General features: G+C 44.1%; 2 protein-coding genes across 2 annotated transcripts; both read right to left on the reverse strand.

Annotated features, from left to right (window-relative positions):
* Positions 1-6,496: 6,496 nt before the first annotated feature.
* On the reverse strand, positions 6,497-8,811 carry LOC133899980 (laccase-19-like). Its single transcript, XM_062341035.1, has 3 exons — positions 8,640-8,811; positions 6,957-8,469; positions 6,497-6,848 (listed from the first exon to the last, which is right to left on the reverse strand). Exons 1-3 carry the CDS (start codon positions 8,736-8,738, stop codon positions 6,694-6,696), a joined length of 1,767 nt encoding a protein of 588 aa, XP_062197019.1. The 5' UTR covers positions 8,739-8,811; the 3' UTR covers positions 6,497-6,693.
* A 2,995-nt stretch (positions 8,812-11,806) lies between these two features.
* On the reverse strand, positions 11,807-16,041 carry LOC133901006 (putative laccase-19). Its single transcript, XM_062342299.1, has 3 exons — positions 15,846-16,041; positions 15,111-15,283; positions 11,807-11,833 (listed from the first exon to the last, which is right to left on the reverse strand). Exons 1-3 carry the CDS (start codon positions 16,039-16,041, stop codon positions 11,807-11,809), a joined length of 396 nt encoding a protein of 131 aa, XP_062198283.1.
* Positions 16,042-16,414: the final 373 nt, after the last annotated feature.

The following is a 16,414-nucleotide window of genomic DNA, read 5'->3' on the forward strand; positions in this document are numbered from 1 at the left end:
TCAATCTTGTGATGACTGAATGACCGGGAGAAATTCTCCATATGGACACTGTTGGTCCTTCTCAGGTTCGTTTGACGGGTGGGAAGTGGTATGTTTTTATCATTGTTGATGATTTCTCTCGCTACTCTTGGGTCTTCTTTCTTGTGAGCAAAGATGAAGTGTTCTCACACTTTCGGAGCTTAGCTTTGAGATTGTTCAAGGAACTCTCTGGTGCATTGAAAGCAATTCGCAGTGATAATGGTACCGAGTTCAAGAACTATCTCTTGATGCTTTCTGTCTTGAGCATGGCATTGAGCATCAATTTTCTGCTCCACACATTCCTCAGCAGAATGACGTGGTTGAGAGAAAGAATAGGACTTTGGTTGAGATGGCTAGGATAATACTCGATGAGTATAGGATTCCTAGAAAGTTTTGGGCTGAGGCTATTAGCACAGCTTGCTACATCTCAAATAGGATTTTCTTGCGTTCGATCTTGAATTTGACTTCTTATGAGTTGTGCTTTAGGAGGAAGCCGAATGTTTCACATTTGAGAGTTTTTTGTTGTCGTTGCTTCATCCTAAAGCGTGGCAATCTTGGCAAGTTCGAGTCGCGTTCTTCCGATAGTATTTTCTTGGGGTATTCTCTTCATAGTCATTCTTACAGGGTCTTTAATCTTGACACTAACACCATCATGGAATCCTGTGCTGTGACCTTTGATGAAACAACCCCATGTGCTAGTCCTGTCTTTGAGTGTGCAGGTGATCAAAAAATGAGCGAAAGCATATTTGTAGATGGCGACCTTCTAGCTCTCGGTGAGGACGAGAATGATCCACTACTTCCCTCGACGACACCTGCTACAGAGCTGACTCCTGCTTCTTCTACTCCAACAAAGGGTCCTGCAGCCTCTACATCCACTTCAGCTGCTTTTGAGCCCGCACCAGCACAGGTTGAGAGGGAGGTTCTCTCACGGCGTGAGGCCCCTCAACACATTCAGTGGTGACACCCTCCACACATGATGGTCAGAGATCTCGATGAGAGAGTAACGAGGTCCAAGTCTGCTTCTCATGCTCACTTTACTGATTTTGTATTTGTTGCTTCTTTTGAGCCCCATGATGTTGGACATACACTTTCTGATTTGAGTTGGGTCAATACCATGCATGAAGAGTTAGAAAATTTTGAGAGAAATAAAGTTTGGGTCCTTATAGAGCCACCTTTTAATGTTCACACCATTGGCACAAAATGAGTTTTCAAAAATAAACAGGAGGAGGATGGGTCTGTAGTGAGAAACAAGGCTAGACTAGTGACTCAAGGTTTTACTCAGGTAGAGAGGATAGACTTTGGAGAGGCTCTTGCACCGGTAGCTAGACTAGAAGCTATTAGAATCCTCCTTGCATTTATGGCATCCAGAGGTTTCAAGTTGTACCAAATGGATGTCAATAGTGCTTTTCTTAATGGTTTGATAGAGGAAGAGGTCTATGTCAAGCAACCCCCAGGCTTTGAGCACTCCAAATACCCTCATAGAGTATACAAACTTCAGAAAACTTTGTATGGGCTTAAGCAGACACATAGGACTTGGTATGATAGGCTTATGTCTTTCTTGCTAGGGCATAGGTATGTGATGGGGTTAGCTGATAAAACTTTGTTCACTCTCAGGCGTGGCAATGATTTCTTACTTGTTCAGATTTATATGGATGATATCATTTTTGGTGGCTCTTCTCATACACTTGTGGCCAAGTTTGAAGAAACTATGAGCAGGGAGTTTGAGATGTCGATGATGGGAGAGCTCAACTTCTTCCTTGGACTTCAAATCAAGCAATGCAAGTAAGATACATTCATCCACCAGACGAAGTACACCAAGGAGCTACTGAAGAAGTTCGACATGAGCGACGCAAAGCTCTTGGCGATACTGATGGCTACCTTGAATGTGCTTGATCCGGATGAAGATGGCGAAGTGGTGAACCAGCGGGAATTCAGGAGCATGATTGGCTCCCTCCTATACCTGACGGCGACAAGACCGGACATCCACTTTGCTTTCTGCCTCTGCGCACGGTTCCAAGCTTCACCGAGGATGTCTCACTGCCAAGCGGTGAAACACATTCTAAGGTACCTCAAGCACACTCTCGATTACAGACTTTGGTTTTCTGCCTCTTCTTCGCTTTCTCTTCGAGGTTTTTCCGATGCAGATTTTGCTGGGTGTAGAATTGACAGGAAGAGTACTTCTAGTACATGTCATTTCTTGGGTACTTCTCTTGTGTGTTGGTCTTCTCGCAAGCAGTCTAGCGTTGCCCAATCTACCGCTGAAGCTGAATATGTAGCTGCTGCTAGCTGTTACTCACATACTTTGTGGATGGTTGCTACCTTGAGGGATTTTGGGTTGGATTTCAGGAGTGCGCCTCTTTTGTGTGACAACACCAGTGCTATCAGCTTAGCCAACAATACAGTTCAACACTTCAGAACCAAACATATAGATGTGATATTCCACTTTCTGAGAGACCATAATGAGAAGGGAGACATAAACTTGACATACATTGATACCCAACACCAGCTAGCCGATATTTTCACCAAGCTTCTAGATGCTACCAGATTTGCCTATTTGAGGGGAGCTTGGTGTGTGCCATCCCTATGGCATTGTGTGAGGGGGAGTTTCATTTGTACATACTCTATCTTACTTTTGTTGCATTTGCATTGCATCTCATTATGTAAGATAATCATAATAGTTGAGTTTTGACTTGTATGTCTTTAGCATTTTCTTGTGCTAGGCTTGGACTAAGTTGAGTAGTTGTGTGGAGCAATCTATTAATCGGCTCCTCTTGATGCTTTGACATGAAACATTTCAAGTAAGCTAGCTTTTCTTAAGATAAAATTTGGTAATTTTATGAATCATGTAGACTATAAAATGCTACATTCTTGATCACCATATTCGTAATTGCTTAGACTTAGTCAATGCTTGTGTTAATGCTAGTTTGATGAATTCTTGTTCTAGGACTTTTTGGTTCAAGACAGTGGATTGGGGAACATTGCACTATATTTTCTGTCTTTGTCAAATGTTTAGCTCATGATAGAACCTTGGGGGAACATGCGTTCCTTGTGTCGCAAATGCACTACTTAACTTGATCTTGTGAAAAACTTGATAACTTGTGCAAATTGAATTCTTTTGAACAATCAAGTCTTTTGTGCTAAAATGTAATCCAATACGGTTGTCTTGAAGCCTCAAAGTGTTTGCTGTACCCAGTAGCGCGACACTTTGCTTGGATAAGAGGCAACTTGAGGATAAGATGAAAATGAAAGAAATGTGCCTAAATGTTAATTCTTTTTAATCACTTGATCAATCTAAGTCTTGGTTTCATATGTGAGCGTTTGCAAAGCCTTATGTCCTGAACACTTGTTTACCTAGCTTGAGATTGAAATTGGCTAGTTTTTAATGCTTGTATTGTCTCGGCACGAGAGGATGCTTATGTGGTGATTACTTTGAACATGATTCGGCTATGTGAAATTAAATACGCCAACCAATTCTTCGGTTTTAGCTTGTAAGGCTTCATGTTCTTGTTTCATTATCTCTTTTTGAGTCTCTATGCGATTGAGAGCTCCACTTTCTACTTTCTGAAGCCCTTTGATATTTCTAGCTCTTGCAACTGTTTTGTGGTATACTTATGAAAGCTCATCAGGTTTGCATATTCATGCATTACATAATGTTTTGACCTTGATGTTTGCATTGCCAAAAGAGGAGAGCATATGCACAATGATGAGAATATGCACAAATATGCTACAAAGGAGGAGAAATGAGAAAATTTGCAACAAACCTCAAAGAAAAATGAAAAATGTGCATTCATCAAGGGGGAGCATTTGTTTTTGAGTTTTTGAGCATTTCTTGCTCTTTTGAGGTTTTGGCGTGTCTTTGCCTCTCTTCGGCCTTTTACAATCCTTCTTATGCCATGTGACATGATCCTTGCTCTTTCTCGAGTTTTGGTCACTTGGATGTGCTTCACTTCTTCAAATCTAAATCTTTGTGTTTTGAGGGTTGTCAATGCACTCATCAAGGGGGAGATTATGAAACCAAGTTGAAATGTGCCTTGGTTTGCATGTGATGAGTCATTGACAACGTTGGATTTGAGATGATTTTGGTTGGTATGAGCTTGTTTGTGTGTGATCTTGTTTATGGCTAACCAAAGTTTAAATTGGAGCAGACTGTTTCAGATTCTAGGAAATTATGCCTCACCGGAATATCCGGTGTGTGGGTTTTTTACCACACCGGATAGTCCGTTGTTACGGTGAAGTGAGCACCGGAGCATTTTCAGTGCTGAAGCAGAAATGGAAGCAAACACCGGATGGTCCGGCGATGGACTTAGAGAGCGTCGGAGTATTTTCTGCAGTGAGGAGATTTTTGGTGTCAAGTTTGAATTTATACGCTGGATGGTCTGGTGCTGAGTTTGTGAACACCGGAGAATGCACTGGACCTTTTGTTGCAGAGAGGTTGCAGAAGGGTAGTTCGGTGGATTTGCACACACCGGATTATCCGGTGATGGACATGAGATCACCGGAAGCTTCCACCAGACATTTTTTTGCAGAGAGCAAAATTTTTCTGGAACAGATAGTGCTACACTCATTGGATGGTTCGGTGTTCAGAGGCAGAACACATCTGATCATCTGGTGTTCACGTTTTCAGTACAATGTGTTTTGAACTAAGGATTTGTGATTTTGGTTTTAAACTAACTTGGTTTGGAGTTGGAGAAACATGTTTGTTTGTCTCATGATGTGCAGGTGATGGATGCAACTTGGTAGTCGACGGCGGATGATTAGGGCTAAGCGGGAGGCTTGGTGCCAGACGATCAAGGAGGCTGGACAGAGTCAAGGGTGATCCTAGCGGTGCACGTGGAGGTCAAGTAAAGCATGAGGTGAAGGATGAAGACGGCGTATTGATATAGTCAAGGGAAGGAGATGCCGGTGCAAGTGACAAGGTGGCCCGAGGGATCAGGTTCAGAAGAGACTTGCAGGCGGTCAAGATCGCAAGACGGAGGACTCACGTCGACATCGGAGCACTTGCTTGTGGCAAAGTAAGTAGCGGCTAGTCACGCTTTGACAAGCGTGCTAGGGTTTCGCGGTTTGGCCTCAAAACCGTGGGAGGACTGGAGGAGTACGTGAAACAATCGTGAAGCTTGCGTTGAGGCGAAGTTAAGTTGTGAAGGTGCTGCGGTCGTTCGGTGAATGGAGAAGAAAATAGACCAAAATACCCTCGGTGGTACGTAAAAGTGTACTACAAAAGAGGGGTATTTTGGAAAAAAGCTAGGAAACTTAGGGGTCAAGTTTCCTAGACCTATAAATAGAGGGGTAGGGCTAAGGGAGGACTTGAACCAGCCATTTTGGTAGAGCCTAGTGATAGGTTTTGAGGAGAGTAGAGGATAGGCTTAGCCTTGTAATAGGTTAGAGTTTTTGTGAGGGAAAAAAATCTTGTAATCTGTTTAAAATAGGGTGATCTTTTTGAATAATGAAGTTTATGGTTTTGCATATGCTTGAGTTCTCCTCCTTCTAGTTTGTTTCTATTGGTTCTTTTGCAAGTTTGCAAGTTCTTGGTGTTTTGTTGTTGATTTTTGTTTTTCTTTTTGGCTGAAATTTCAATACCTTGGGAGGTTGTTCTTCTAATACTAGAGGCGTAGAATTTACATACATATGCATATGTGATGGGGTCTTGAATTTTCTTGCCTCTAGACCATCATCTTGGAGAGTTTATTTGCCCGATGATCTTGTCTTTGTTTTGTTCTTCCTTCAAAGTTGCGAGTTTCTAGGCACAAAGACATATGGAATAGTCTTGAATGGAACCTATGGTTCATATTTTATCCGTGGAGTCATATTGCTTTGTCTCTCTGAGTGTTTTGCTTCCACTCAAGATTTGAGGTGTGTTGGGTGATTAAAATAGGAGAATGTCATGTATTTCGCAAGAAATTATTGAGACGTCTATTCACCCCTCTCTAGTCGTCACTCTCGATCCTATAGAAGAGGTGGCATAATAATTAACTCGTGTTTTATATAGTTGATATATAAAAAATTTTGTGCACAAAATTTTGGATGTATATACGTAGATCCTTGTCCTTTGGTAAGCCCGCTAATGCCCGCTTAGCGGATTGATGTTTTGTACATGTTTATATATAAATAATACAAAGATTAAGCCTGCACTTTTTTTTCCGTGATTATAGTGCACGAAATTTTTAGTAATAGTTTGACGAATATTACGGAAATAAATTTTTAGATGAGAAAAATAGTAAGTATTATGATAATCTCTTCGCTGCCAATCTGCCTTTGATGGGCTTTGGTATTAATTTTAGAGATGATCGATGGGCCTTTTCGTCTTCGCTGAACAGCAACACCTGCTGGGCTACAATTTTCAACGAGGCCGAGCTACACCTGCTGGGCCAGTATTCTTGTGCTCACTCAAGTAGACGACCATTTCCTCTAAAAAAGCAAGAAGTTGACCAATTTCCTCTTAAGGAAGAGAGAGAGAGAAGCAAGAACAAGGTCAATCGAATTATTTCAAATTATCCTATTTTCATAAATTTAATTTTATCGGATCAACTTACATTTTAACTCGTACATTTAGGTATTAAAAAAAGATTACATCTTTCACGATAAGAATCAGCAGCAATAACTCGACAAAGGATGACATGACACTCCCTTTGTGTTTATTCATTATTTTGTATAAATAAAAATTCTGGAGTGAAAACTCTAGGGCTGGCTGAGACCATTGGCGCCGCATCTCTTGTATTCCGGCGGCGGCGGAGGTAGGCTAGTCTCAGGTGTCGGCCCGTTCTCCACGATGAACGCCGTCGCCATGCCCATCACGATGTGAAACTCGAAGTGGCAGTGTAGGTACCACATCCCTGCTCATCAAAATTCAAACAAAGTTTAAGCAAACGCTACAATTCCCATCGTTGCAAATTGAGGCTAGCTTATAAGATCATGAGACGCTTGATGATTTGTCGTCGTACCTGGATTGTCTGTGACGAAGCGGATTGCGGCCCAGCCGGTCCGGGGCACCTGCACGGTGTTCCTGACCTGCGGGTTGTGGTAGTTGAACTTGTAGACGTCCCTCTTGGGGTTGAAGTTGCCGAGCCCCTGCGCGAGCACGAAGAAGTCGTACCCATGGAGATGCATCGGGTTGGAGTCGCTTTGCAGCAGCGCCGTGCTCTGGAACACGATCTCCACCGACGTGTTGTACTTGAAGCGTCGGAGCTTGGTCGCCTTGAACGTCGGCTCCAGCACCTCCTCGAGCGGCCCCGGCGGGATCATGGCCCTGTCCGTGTAGTTGTACGGCCGCGGCGGATGCTCCGGGAAGTCCTCCGTGTATACGCCCTTGCCGGTGCCGTCGTAGTACCGCTCCAGCAGCGACGTCGTGGTGGGCGGGTGGAAGGAGACGTTGTTCATGGTGGCCACCACAATGGTCTCGTTGCTGCGCCTCCGCTTGCACACCTTCTTGGTTGGGTCGCGGCAGATGGAGCCGAGCCCGAGCGTGATGAAGAAGCGCTCGTCGACGTGCATCGGCACGCGGTGGCGCTCCGGGTACGCGAGCCCGGTGAGTTTGTTGTGGAAGTAGAAGGACGGCATGGTATTGTGCTGGTTGGGCATGATGGGCACCGGCACGGGGAGGCCATTGTTGTCGTTGGGCACGCCGGCGTAGCGGATGAGGCCGCGGGAGATGAACACCGGGATCTGCGGGTCGGGCAATGGAGGCTGGTTGGCGAGCGCGATCATGTGGTAGTGCCCCGGCGGAGCATCGGCGGCCATGAGCACGTCGATGGCCTCGCCCGGCGCGACGGTGACCATGTCCGTCTCGAACGGCGTCAGGTAGTTGCCGTCAGCGCCGACCACCGTGAACGTGTGTCCGGCAACCTTGAAGTAGTACTCCGAGAATAGCGCCGTGTTGATGATCCGGAGTAGGTAGCTCTGCCCGGGCTCCACGTCGAACACGAAGCTCTCCTCCGGAACGCCTGAGCAGTTGCTAAGGTCCCCGAGCTTGCCGTTTATGGTGGCCGACAGCGGGTTGTCGTCGAAGTTGCCGTCGGCCATCCTCCGGTCGAGCTCGACGAGGTCGAGCTGCCACCACTCGCCGATGATGATGGGCACGTCCTTGGCCGGGGTAGGGAACGGATACTTGCCGTCCCTGGGGCGGATGACGATGGCGCCGTTGATGGTGGCGCGGAGGCAGGTGACGTGCGCGTGCCACCACAGAGTGCCGACCTGGCCCGTGACGTTGAAGCGGTAGGTGTGGTCGCCGCCGGGAGGGAGGGGGCACTCCGTGACGAAGCCTGCGCCGTCGGCCCAGCAGCTCCGGATCTGCCGCACGCCGTGCCAGTGGATCGTCAGCCCGTGCGGCAGCCGGTTCACGAGGCGCACCACCACCGTGTCACCCTCGGTGACGTCGATCTGCGGGCCGGGGAACTGACCGTTCACCACGTAGATCTTGGTCGTGTTGCACAGGTGTGTCTCGTTCATCTCATGGACCTGTACATTCATACATACATACATTAATTCGGAGCAAACACGATTATATATATTAGAGAGACATCATGCATGCACCTAAGTCGTCGATCAGTAAGCAAGCAATGCAAGCTTGCCACAATGATCATCACCGACACATTTATTGTCAGTACGATGACTATATATATACTTACAACGAAGGTGTGCTCGACGACCGCCGCCTCGCCGACGGCAGCCAGGGCGGCAAGGGCCATGCAGAGGATGGAAGCAGCAGCCATGGAGAGCTTCCCCATGGCAGCCAACAACAACTGAACAAGGGTGTTGCTACTTGCTAAACCACTTGATTAACCTGCAGGTTTATGAACAAGTGATGCTTCTCCTAGATAGGCTTGTCACATGCCCTATATATACACACACGGTTTGCCAGCACCGGACTCTAGATAGATGAAACACCTGAATCGGACGGCCGTTTGCAATGGTTGACCGGTCAGTCAGATCAGATCGGTGAACATCTGGGAAACTGATGGACGGTGGCGATCAACTCCACGTGCAGGAAATCAACCGGTAGATCATGGATGACGAGTAAAACTCTTCGACTTTTTTTACCCCATGCATGGACGCAACCTGGTTGCATGGGCTGCCTCTTTTTTGTTTTAAGTTTTTAGGAATCGAGGGTTAACCCCTGCTTTTGGTATTAGTTTGTTAATCCCAAGAGATTGACGGACAGGTAGAGGAGGGTGATTAAGAACAACTCTTACACGCAATGACCTTTTCATCTCTCATGAGAATTTTCGTGGCAGCAGATTAGGATGGAAGTCCAGGCATCAGAATCATACAAAATCCGCAGCCGAGAGAATCATACAGATGCGCAAACCACCATTTCGACAGCGCTGGCGGTTTCGTAAAATTCAGCTTGTAGCAGGAGAAGCTGGTGGGAGGAACCTCGTTGTACTTCTTAACCATTCGCAACTTCTACGTCTTTGTAACACTTGTGTTTTAGTACAAACTGATGGAAATATGTCTAAATCTGCATGACTTTGTAACACTTATGTTGTAGCACAAACTTCTACGTCTTTGTAACACAAACTTCTACGTCTTTGTAACACTTATGACTGGGCAATAGACAAACATCCTGCTCGAAACGGTTCGCCTAAACCGGATCAACCATATAGTTAGTGAGAATCGAACTGTGTTACTGTCACAATACTAACGGTTATCTCACAGTACTAACGGTTAGTCGAACACGATTTCAGTGAGCCGGTCCAGATTTAAGGCTTGACATCCTCTTAATAAAATCCTAGGAAGACGTCTTCTTCCTCGATGTTCATTTTTTTCCATGCCCTTTAACTCCATACCACACTAGTTGAATACTACGACAGGAAAGACTTCTTACTCCTCCCCTATTTTCTCTCTCTGGGCTGGACAAGGACCTCTTCTCACCAACCTCTACCAACCATACATTAGTCAAACGCTGACTCCCTGCATTACATACATAGTCCTCCGACACAGTACAAAATGTCTGTATGCACCTATTCCAGTACTTCAACATGGCCGTTTGCCGTTTCATGCTGCTTGAAAACATGTTTAATCAGATATTGATGTGCAATTGAGAGATCTAGCTGCTCTGACTTATGTTTCTACTAGACCTAGCTGCAGGTCTCCAGGTCCAGATGAACGAATACATGGGAGTATTTTAGTTTACTACAAGTGCATTTTGACTTGTCCTTGAGGGAGCATATATATGCATGCATGAGGTAGAATCTAGGGACCGTTATGTGAGTTCAGATTGATGCTATGGCACGCTGAGTGTTACTGGTTAATCTGCTACTCAACTGGGCCTTGCACTCCAAGAAAGTGTAATAATCATCGCCAAAACTCGAATATGCGATGAAACACATTTGGTACAGGGTAGGATCACAAACAGGACACGAGCTCAGGGCATGTTTGGAATACAGGAATTTGACTGGAAAATTCTCGTGATTGTTATCCGAAACAACAATTCGATCTCGACAGGAATAGAGAAATTTTCACGGGATCCAGAAGGGTCCTGAAATGCACTGAAGACCGTGCTCATCACGGCGCTCGGTTTGCATCGATCCCCTGCTCAGTTTCTGTTCAAGAAAAAAGAAAAACTGTTTGTTCGAGCGGGCCTGGAGAATTTTGGGTTCACCAGTGGCAGCTTGTTTCAATCATTGCTGTCTTTGACTCGGCAATTGGAACTCTAACTCACTTTCGTATAAAACCATTGCACAATCTGGTCCTGGAGAGTTAAAATTCAAGTGACATGATGTTTCTTGAATTACTAGTACTATATTAGAAGAACATTACATAAACGGTAGCTGAATATATGAGATGAAAGCAAGTTCAATTGCGGTGAGACAGAAACGAATCGGTTCTTCATCATTTGATAAAAAAATCTTTCTGTTCAGCAAAGTCAATAGGTCACATAAGCAGTGGAGAAATACAACAAATAACTTAAAAGGCAGAAACTCCCAGAACTCCGACCAGATTAATCGACTGCGTGATATGATTTGACGTTGCCACCAACATAGTGAGCAACGTAACAATTTAGTCAAAACCGCGGATGAATAAATCCGACATGAGATTCGGTCAAAGTCTGTATTATCTGCGTAATCACTTATGGAAGTCAGCGTAATTACTCTTTAATTTTTCGGACACGATTCTAATCCCTACAGCGACAGACTTTCACTTGTTTTACCACAAACACACAGAGTTCAGAACTACCAACTCGTGCTCGATCAATTACAGAAACCCCCATCCCAAAATAACTTTATGTATATATTTTGACAAAAAATCCTGAATTTTGTGCAGTTATTTACATTTCAAGGTCAGAACTCAGAACCAGGCTAGCTAATAGCTTGGTTAGCATGGCGCATGCTCTGTTTCGATAGAGAAAAATGAGATGCATGGCGTTGCTCAGACGTACGACGGATGCAGAGACCAGGTGCTATCAGTTGACCACGCATGAACCATAAATTGAACACATGCCGAACAGGCAGATGTGGAAATTTGTAGCCGTTGCGACAGGTTACATCTTGGAATGGACAAGAAAATTCTTGTTTCACTTGTACGCACGTAGCCTTGCTTCATGTTTCAGCCATATCTGTCTTTGACTCAAGAACTCAAACTTTCACTCATTTTTTGCAGAGGACATGGACAATAATCTGAAGAGTTAGCAATATATCGTGGATGCAAAAATTCAGTATGATCTTTCCTCGGTCTCAGTTACTACAGCTTTGCGAGAAAATTGAATTACGAGTACGATGAGATGGAAACAAGTTCTGTTGGAGTAACAGAGCGAAACTAATTCAACTACATGCACGAACCATGAACCATGCATTCAGTAAGCAACATCATTCTTTCCGTTCTGCGAAGTTGATAGCACACATCATTATCAGGACTCCAAAAAGATACCAATCTCAAGGTAGCGGCGGTAGAAAGCAGCGTAATTCTTCCAAACTGCGGATAAAATTCCGAACGCGATCCGGTCAAAGTCATTGTTATCTGCGTAATCACATTTGGAGTTCAGCTTAGCTGCCTAATCAATCTTCTTGCCAGGTGTATGATCCCAGAAATGACCTACGTGAAGATTGTTTGCATCAGGAGATAAACTCAGAGGAAACTTGTAGGAAACATTAATATCATGTATATACCTTTTGGAGCAAAAGTTAAAGCACACATGAGGTGAAGAAACTCCATGTTAAAAATTATTTTCAGTTGCCTGCGTGTTAAAACGTGTAATACCAGAAAATTACCTTCGTCAAGATTGTTTGGATCCGAAGATCAATTCAACGGATTTTTTCCCCGGAAAAGTTAATATCCTAATTTATACTTTTTAGAAAAAGAACAAACAAACTCCACGTCCAAATTTCTTTTGAGTTGTGTGCATGGTGAGACGTTGATAGACTTGGTAAGAAAAACCACCTGCAGCCTGCAGGAAGACTTGGGCCGGCAACAAATTATGAGAAGTAACTTGGTTTTACCATTTCCATGCAACAACGAGCATACACACAAATTTTTCCATTGCAATTTTCTCAAGAAAAGGAAAGGCGTGGAGCTTGCAGGATTGCACGGCATATTTCTTTTCATTTTATTAACCTAGCTGCCAAGTGCCATGGTCAAAACTGCTGAAGTTACCTCGATGCTGAAATTGCTAATCGGGGTCAAATTACAGCTGCTGCTGAATTCATCTTAAGAGATGCAAAGCCACGGTTAGTAAATTACAGAATCCCGTTCTCTCTCTCGAAGAAACGAAGATAGGAAAGTTACTGAATCCCTCTCAAAGTAACTTTACCATTTGAAGTTTGACAAATTATTTTGGTCAAGGGATATATAAAATCAGGCTACGAAATACCGGTTAAGCTACCACTCTTTCGAGATGTGCATTCTGTACATCAAAGTTACACGACTGAAGAGACAAAACACTATGATATCTCTCATATATGATGGCAATTCGATCACAGAAAGGTGTGCATGCCTTTGGTGTAAATTCAAAGGGAAAATACTGTAAGATAAGAGTTTTTTTTTTCCGGATCATTGTCTGCAACTGAAAGCTGAGACAATCAAGCTGCAAAGCCCGGGCTGCACACGGCGCCTTCGCAGATAAAATTAATCAGGGACTTAAATTGCCAATGACAGAGAATTCGTAGCATACTTTGATTGATTCATCCAGAAAACATTTCTTTTTTGGTCTCCGGCAACCATTCAAGCGATCATGCTAGAGTGACCTTGACGGTCCTAGTGGTGGGCCTACCTGCTGTTGAACAGCAGACACTGGCAGCTGCAACGTTCGCATCAGAGCCAGAGAAATGAATACCATGTAGACTAGTATTAAGGCTTTAAAAAATCTTGAAAACAACAAGAGTTAGAGAGAGAGGGAGACTAACTCTAATCTTGAAAACAACTTGTGGTTGAGGCTTTGGGTCCAGCTAAAATGGCAAGTGCGGTCCATTTAGTTTGAGATATATACAATATGCTCTATGTTTTAAGAACTGTTCACGTAGATTTTGGCCAGGATTCGGTTCATCCAAACATTCCCCTTTCATCCGAATATGATGCTCCGCGTTATAGGAGTGAAGAATAATCTTTTATACATAACCACGGGGGATGGGCTTGGCGTATCCAAATCACTACGACTTGTTTAGCTAGCAATTTGAGCGTAGAGGGATCATACTAAACTTGCCCGTTTCCTGGAGAGCTACTTCAACTCACTGCTCCAAATCCGACAACAGCTGGAGGCGTCGGATGCCACAACAGCTGGTATTGGCTATATTCAGAAGCATACCACTGGGGCATCTGATGGGTCCATGCAAAATACAAAGTGGGCCTTGCATTGCCAAGGCCAGGAAGGGTCAAGATCAACTTGCAAAATACAGAGGGGGATTTCAATTTCGTTTTGCAATTTTTTTCGTTCACCGATAAAAAAACAAAAATTGTGAAATTTTGATTATTTTTCATCCTCTGCTTTGTGGGTCTCACATGTCAGTGGATTTTTTTTTGGAATTAGATATGTTACTCCCTCCAAAATTCCCAAAATTTTGCTAAAATTTCGGTGAAATTTTAATACCAGAGAGCTACACCTTGCTGTTAAAATGGCTTTCCCAGCTGATAACGGTGTGCATAGCGCCCAACTCAATGGCAGAGAATTGCTCCCGCCTGCAGTTGTTGGTGAAAGAAGTGAAATTGCTCGCTGATGAGCTATGAGAGGTTGAGATTGTTCATTGTCCTAGGGACCAGAATAAGGTTGCTCACATGTTAGCTAATAATACTTGTAAGGAGACATCACCCGTCGTTTGGCTCAGACGGGCTCCAGACTTTGCTGCACACCTCGTTGCAGTGGATTGTAACCCTGGTGTGATCTAATAAAACCTCAACCTTTAATCTCGAAATTACTAATAGATGTAACAAAGTGAGTGTTGCACAAGTACAATGAGGACAAGCTAAATGATCGGTAGCGTTTACCTATTTAGTACCTAGACTGGCTACTTATGTGGTGAGATGTTAAAGACATATCGTGCGAGTTGAGAGGTCCCGGGTTCGAGTGCCATGAACCGCACTCATGCCTATTTTGCGTGAAATGACTTACGACGGCGCGGCCGCGGGGTTCCTCGGGTGCAATTTTTTTAATTTTTTTGGTCCAAAAAATGTCGAATCGGGGACAGACTATCACTGCCGGTTGAAACTTTCAACCGGTAGTGATAACTTCCTTCACTGCTTGTTGCCCACTACCGACTCCGAAACTGACAGTGAAGGTGGTTTTGGAGCCGGCAGTAAAGGCATTTTCTATAGTAGTGAGGGTTGCTCACTTGTTAGCTAATAATACTTGTAAGGAAATGCCATCTGTCATTTGGCCCATATGGGCTCCAGACTTTGCTGCACACCTCGTTGCAGCGGATTGTAACCCTAGTGTGATCTAATAAAATCTCAACCTTTATTCGCAAAAAAATCTTGAAATTACTAATAGAGGTAACAAAGTGAATGTTGCACAAGCACAATGAGGACAAAGCTAAACGATCGGTAGCGTTTACCTATTCAATACCTAGACTGGCTACATGAAAAATATATATGGCTATTCTTTTGTCAACAAAAACCTTCATGATCTGTAACATTATTTGGTAAGTTTGAATACAAATGGTTAGATGTACATATCTCTGGAGGAAGGATTCATCTGGTACAAGACCGTCGTGGTCACATTTCAGAAAATCCACAGGCAGTGGAGGAAGAGCTGTGTCCACCATCGGCCCGTCCTCTACAATGAACGCTGCCGCCATTCCCATCGACACATGGAACTCATATTGGCAGTGCATGTACCACACCCCTGCAAAACCATATAAAGCTAGCGAAGCATCAGATCTTGCGGTGCTACTTTGGCACTGCAACTATGAAAAATGCTAGTGAGTAGCCAAAGGAAAACACAAATTAAGTGAGAATTTGATAACAAATAAACATGAAAAGTCCACAATGGATTTATAAAGTATACTGTAGGGAGTGTTTTCAAAGTTTAAAGTATAGTCTTCAAATTAAAATCAAACTCATACTATATAGTATATTAGAAGGAACGAAAGAGAAAATTTTGTTATGGATAATCACCTTGCAATGCTCTTTGTTTTATTTTCCTTTCAGTTTTCTCCATTTCCTTTTGATTATTTCTTACAATATTATTATGTTTATTACTCTCAAAATGGTTGAATTTGAACTTGACATTTCTAGTACAGGTAGAATGAACCAAAAAATGCATCCTCAATTTTGTATTTCAGAATTTTCATGTCTAAACCGAAACAAATTTCAGGTTTCCACTGAATGTTTAGTATTCTACTGAACAAATCCGTGATTTTTTCTTTGGAAAGGAATCCTTAGACATATATGCCCTGTGCACGCACCTGGATTGTTGCCGACAAATCGGACGGTGGCCCACCCGAGCCTTTGGATGAGCACCGTGTTCCTCACTAGTGGATCCACCAAGTTATACTTCACCACATCCCTCACCACGTTGTAGTTGCCGAGGTCCTGCGCGAGCATGAACACGTCATACCCGTGTAGGTGCATCAGGTTGGAGTCGCTTGACAACACCGCCATGCTCTGAAACACCACCTCCACTGCCGCACCATGACGGAACCGCTACACTACTGTTGCCTTGGATGTCGGCTCTACATGCGCCTCCTTGGGTCCCTTAGGGATCAAGGCGTGGTCGGTGAAGTTGAACACCCTCAGCGGCCCGTCAAGAAGTTCTTGCAGCATGTCCATGCCGTCGGTAGTAGTGCGATTTTAGCAGCGGTATCACCGCCACCACCGTCAGGAGCTGGAAGGAGACCTTGTTCATGGTCGCCATGGAGATGGACTCATTGCTTCCACTCCTCTCGCAGGACTGGCCTTGTCAACAAATAGAGCTAATGCCAAGCGCGATAAACATGTGCTTGTCGACATGCATTGGCATATGCATACATTTGCA

This window comes from Phragmites australis, chromosome 19 (genome assembly GCF_958298935.1).
Source record: "Phragmites australis chromosome 19, lpPhrAust1.1, whole genome shotgun sequence".
NCBI lineage: Eukaryota > Viridiplantae > Streptophyta > Magnoliopsida > Poales > Poaceae > Phragmites > Phragmites australis.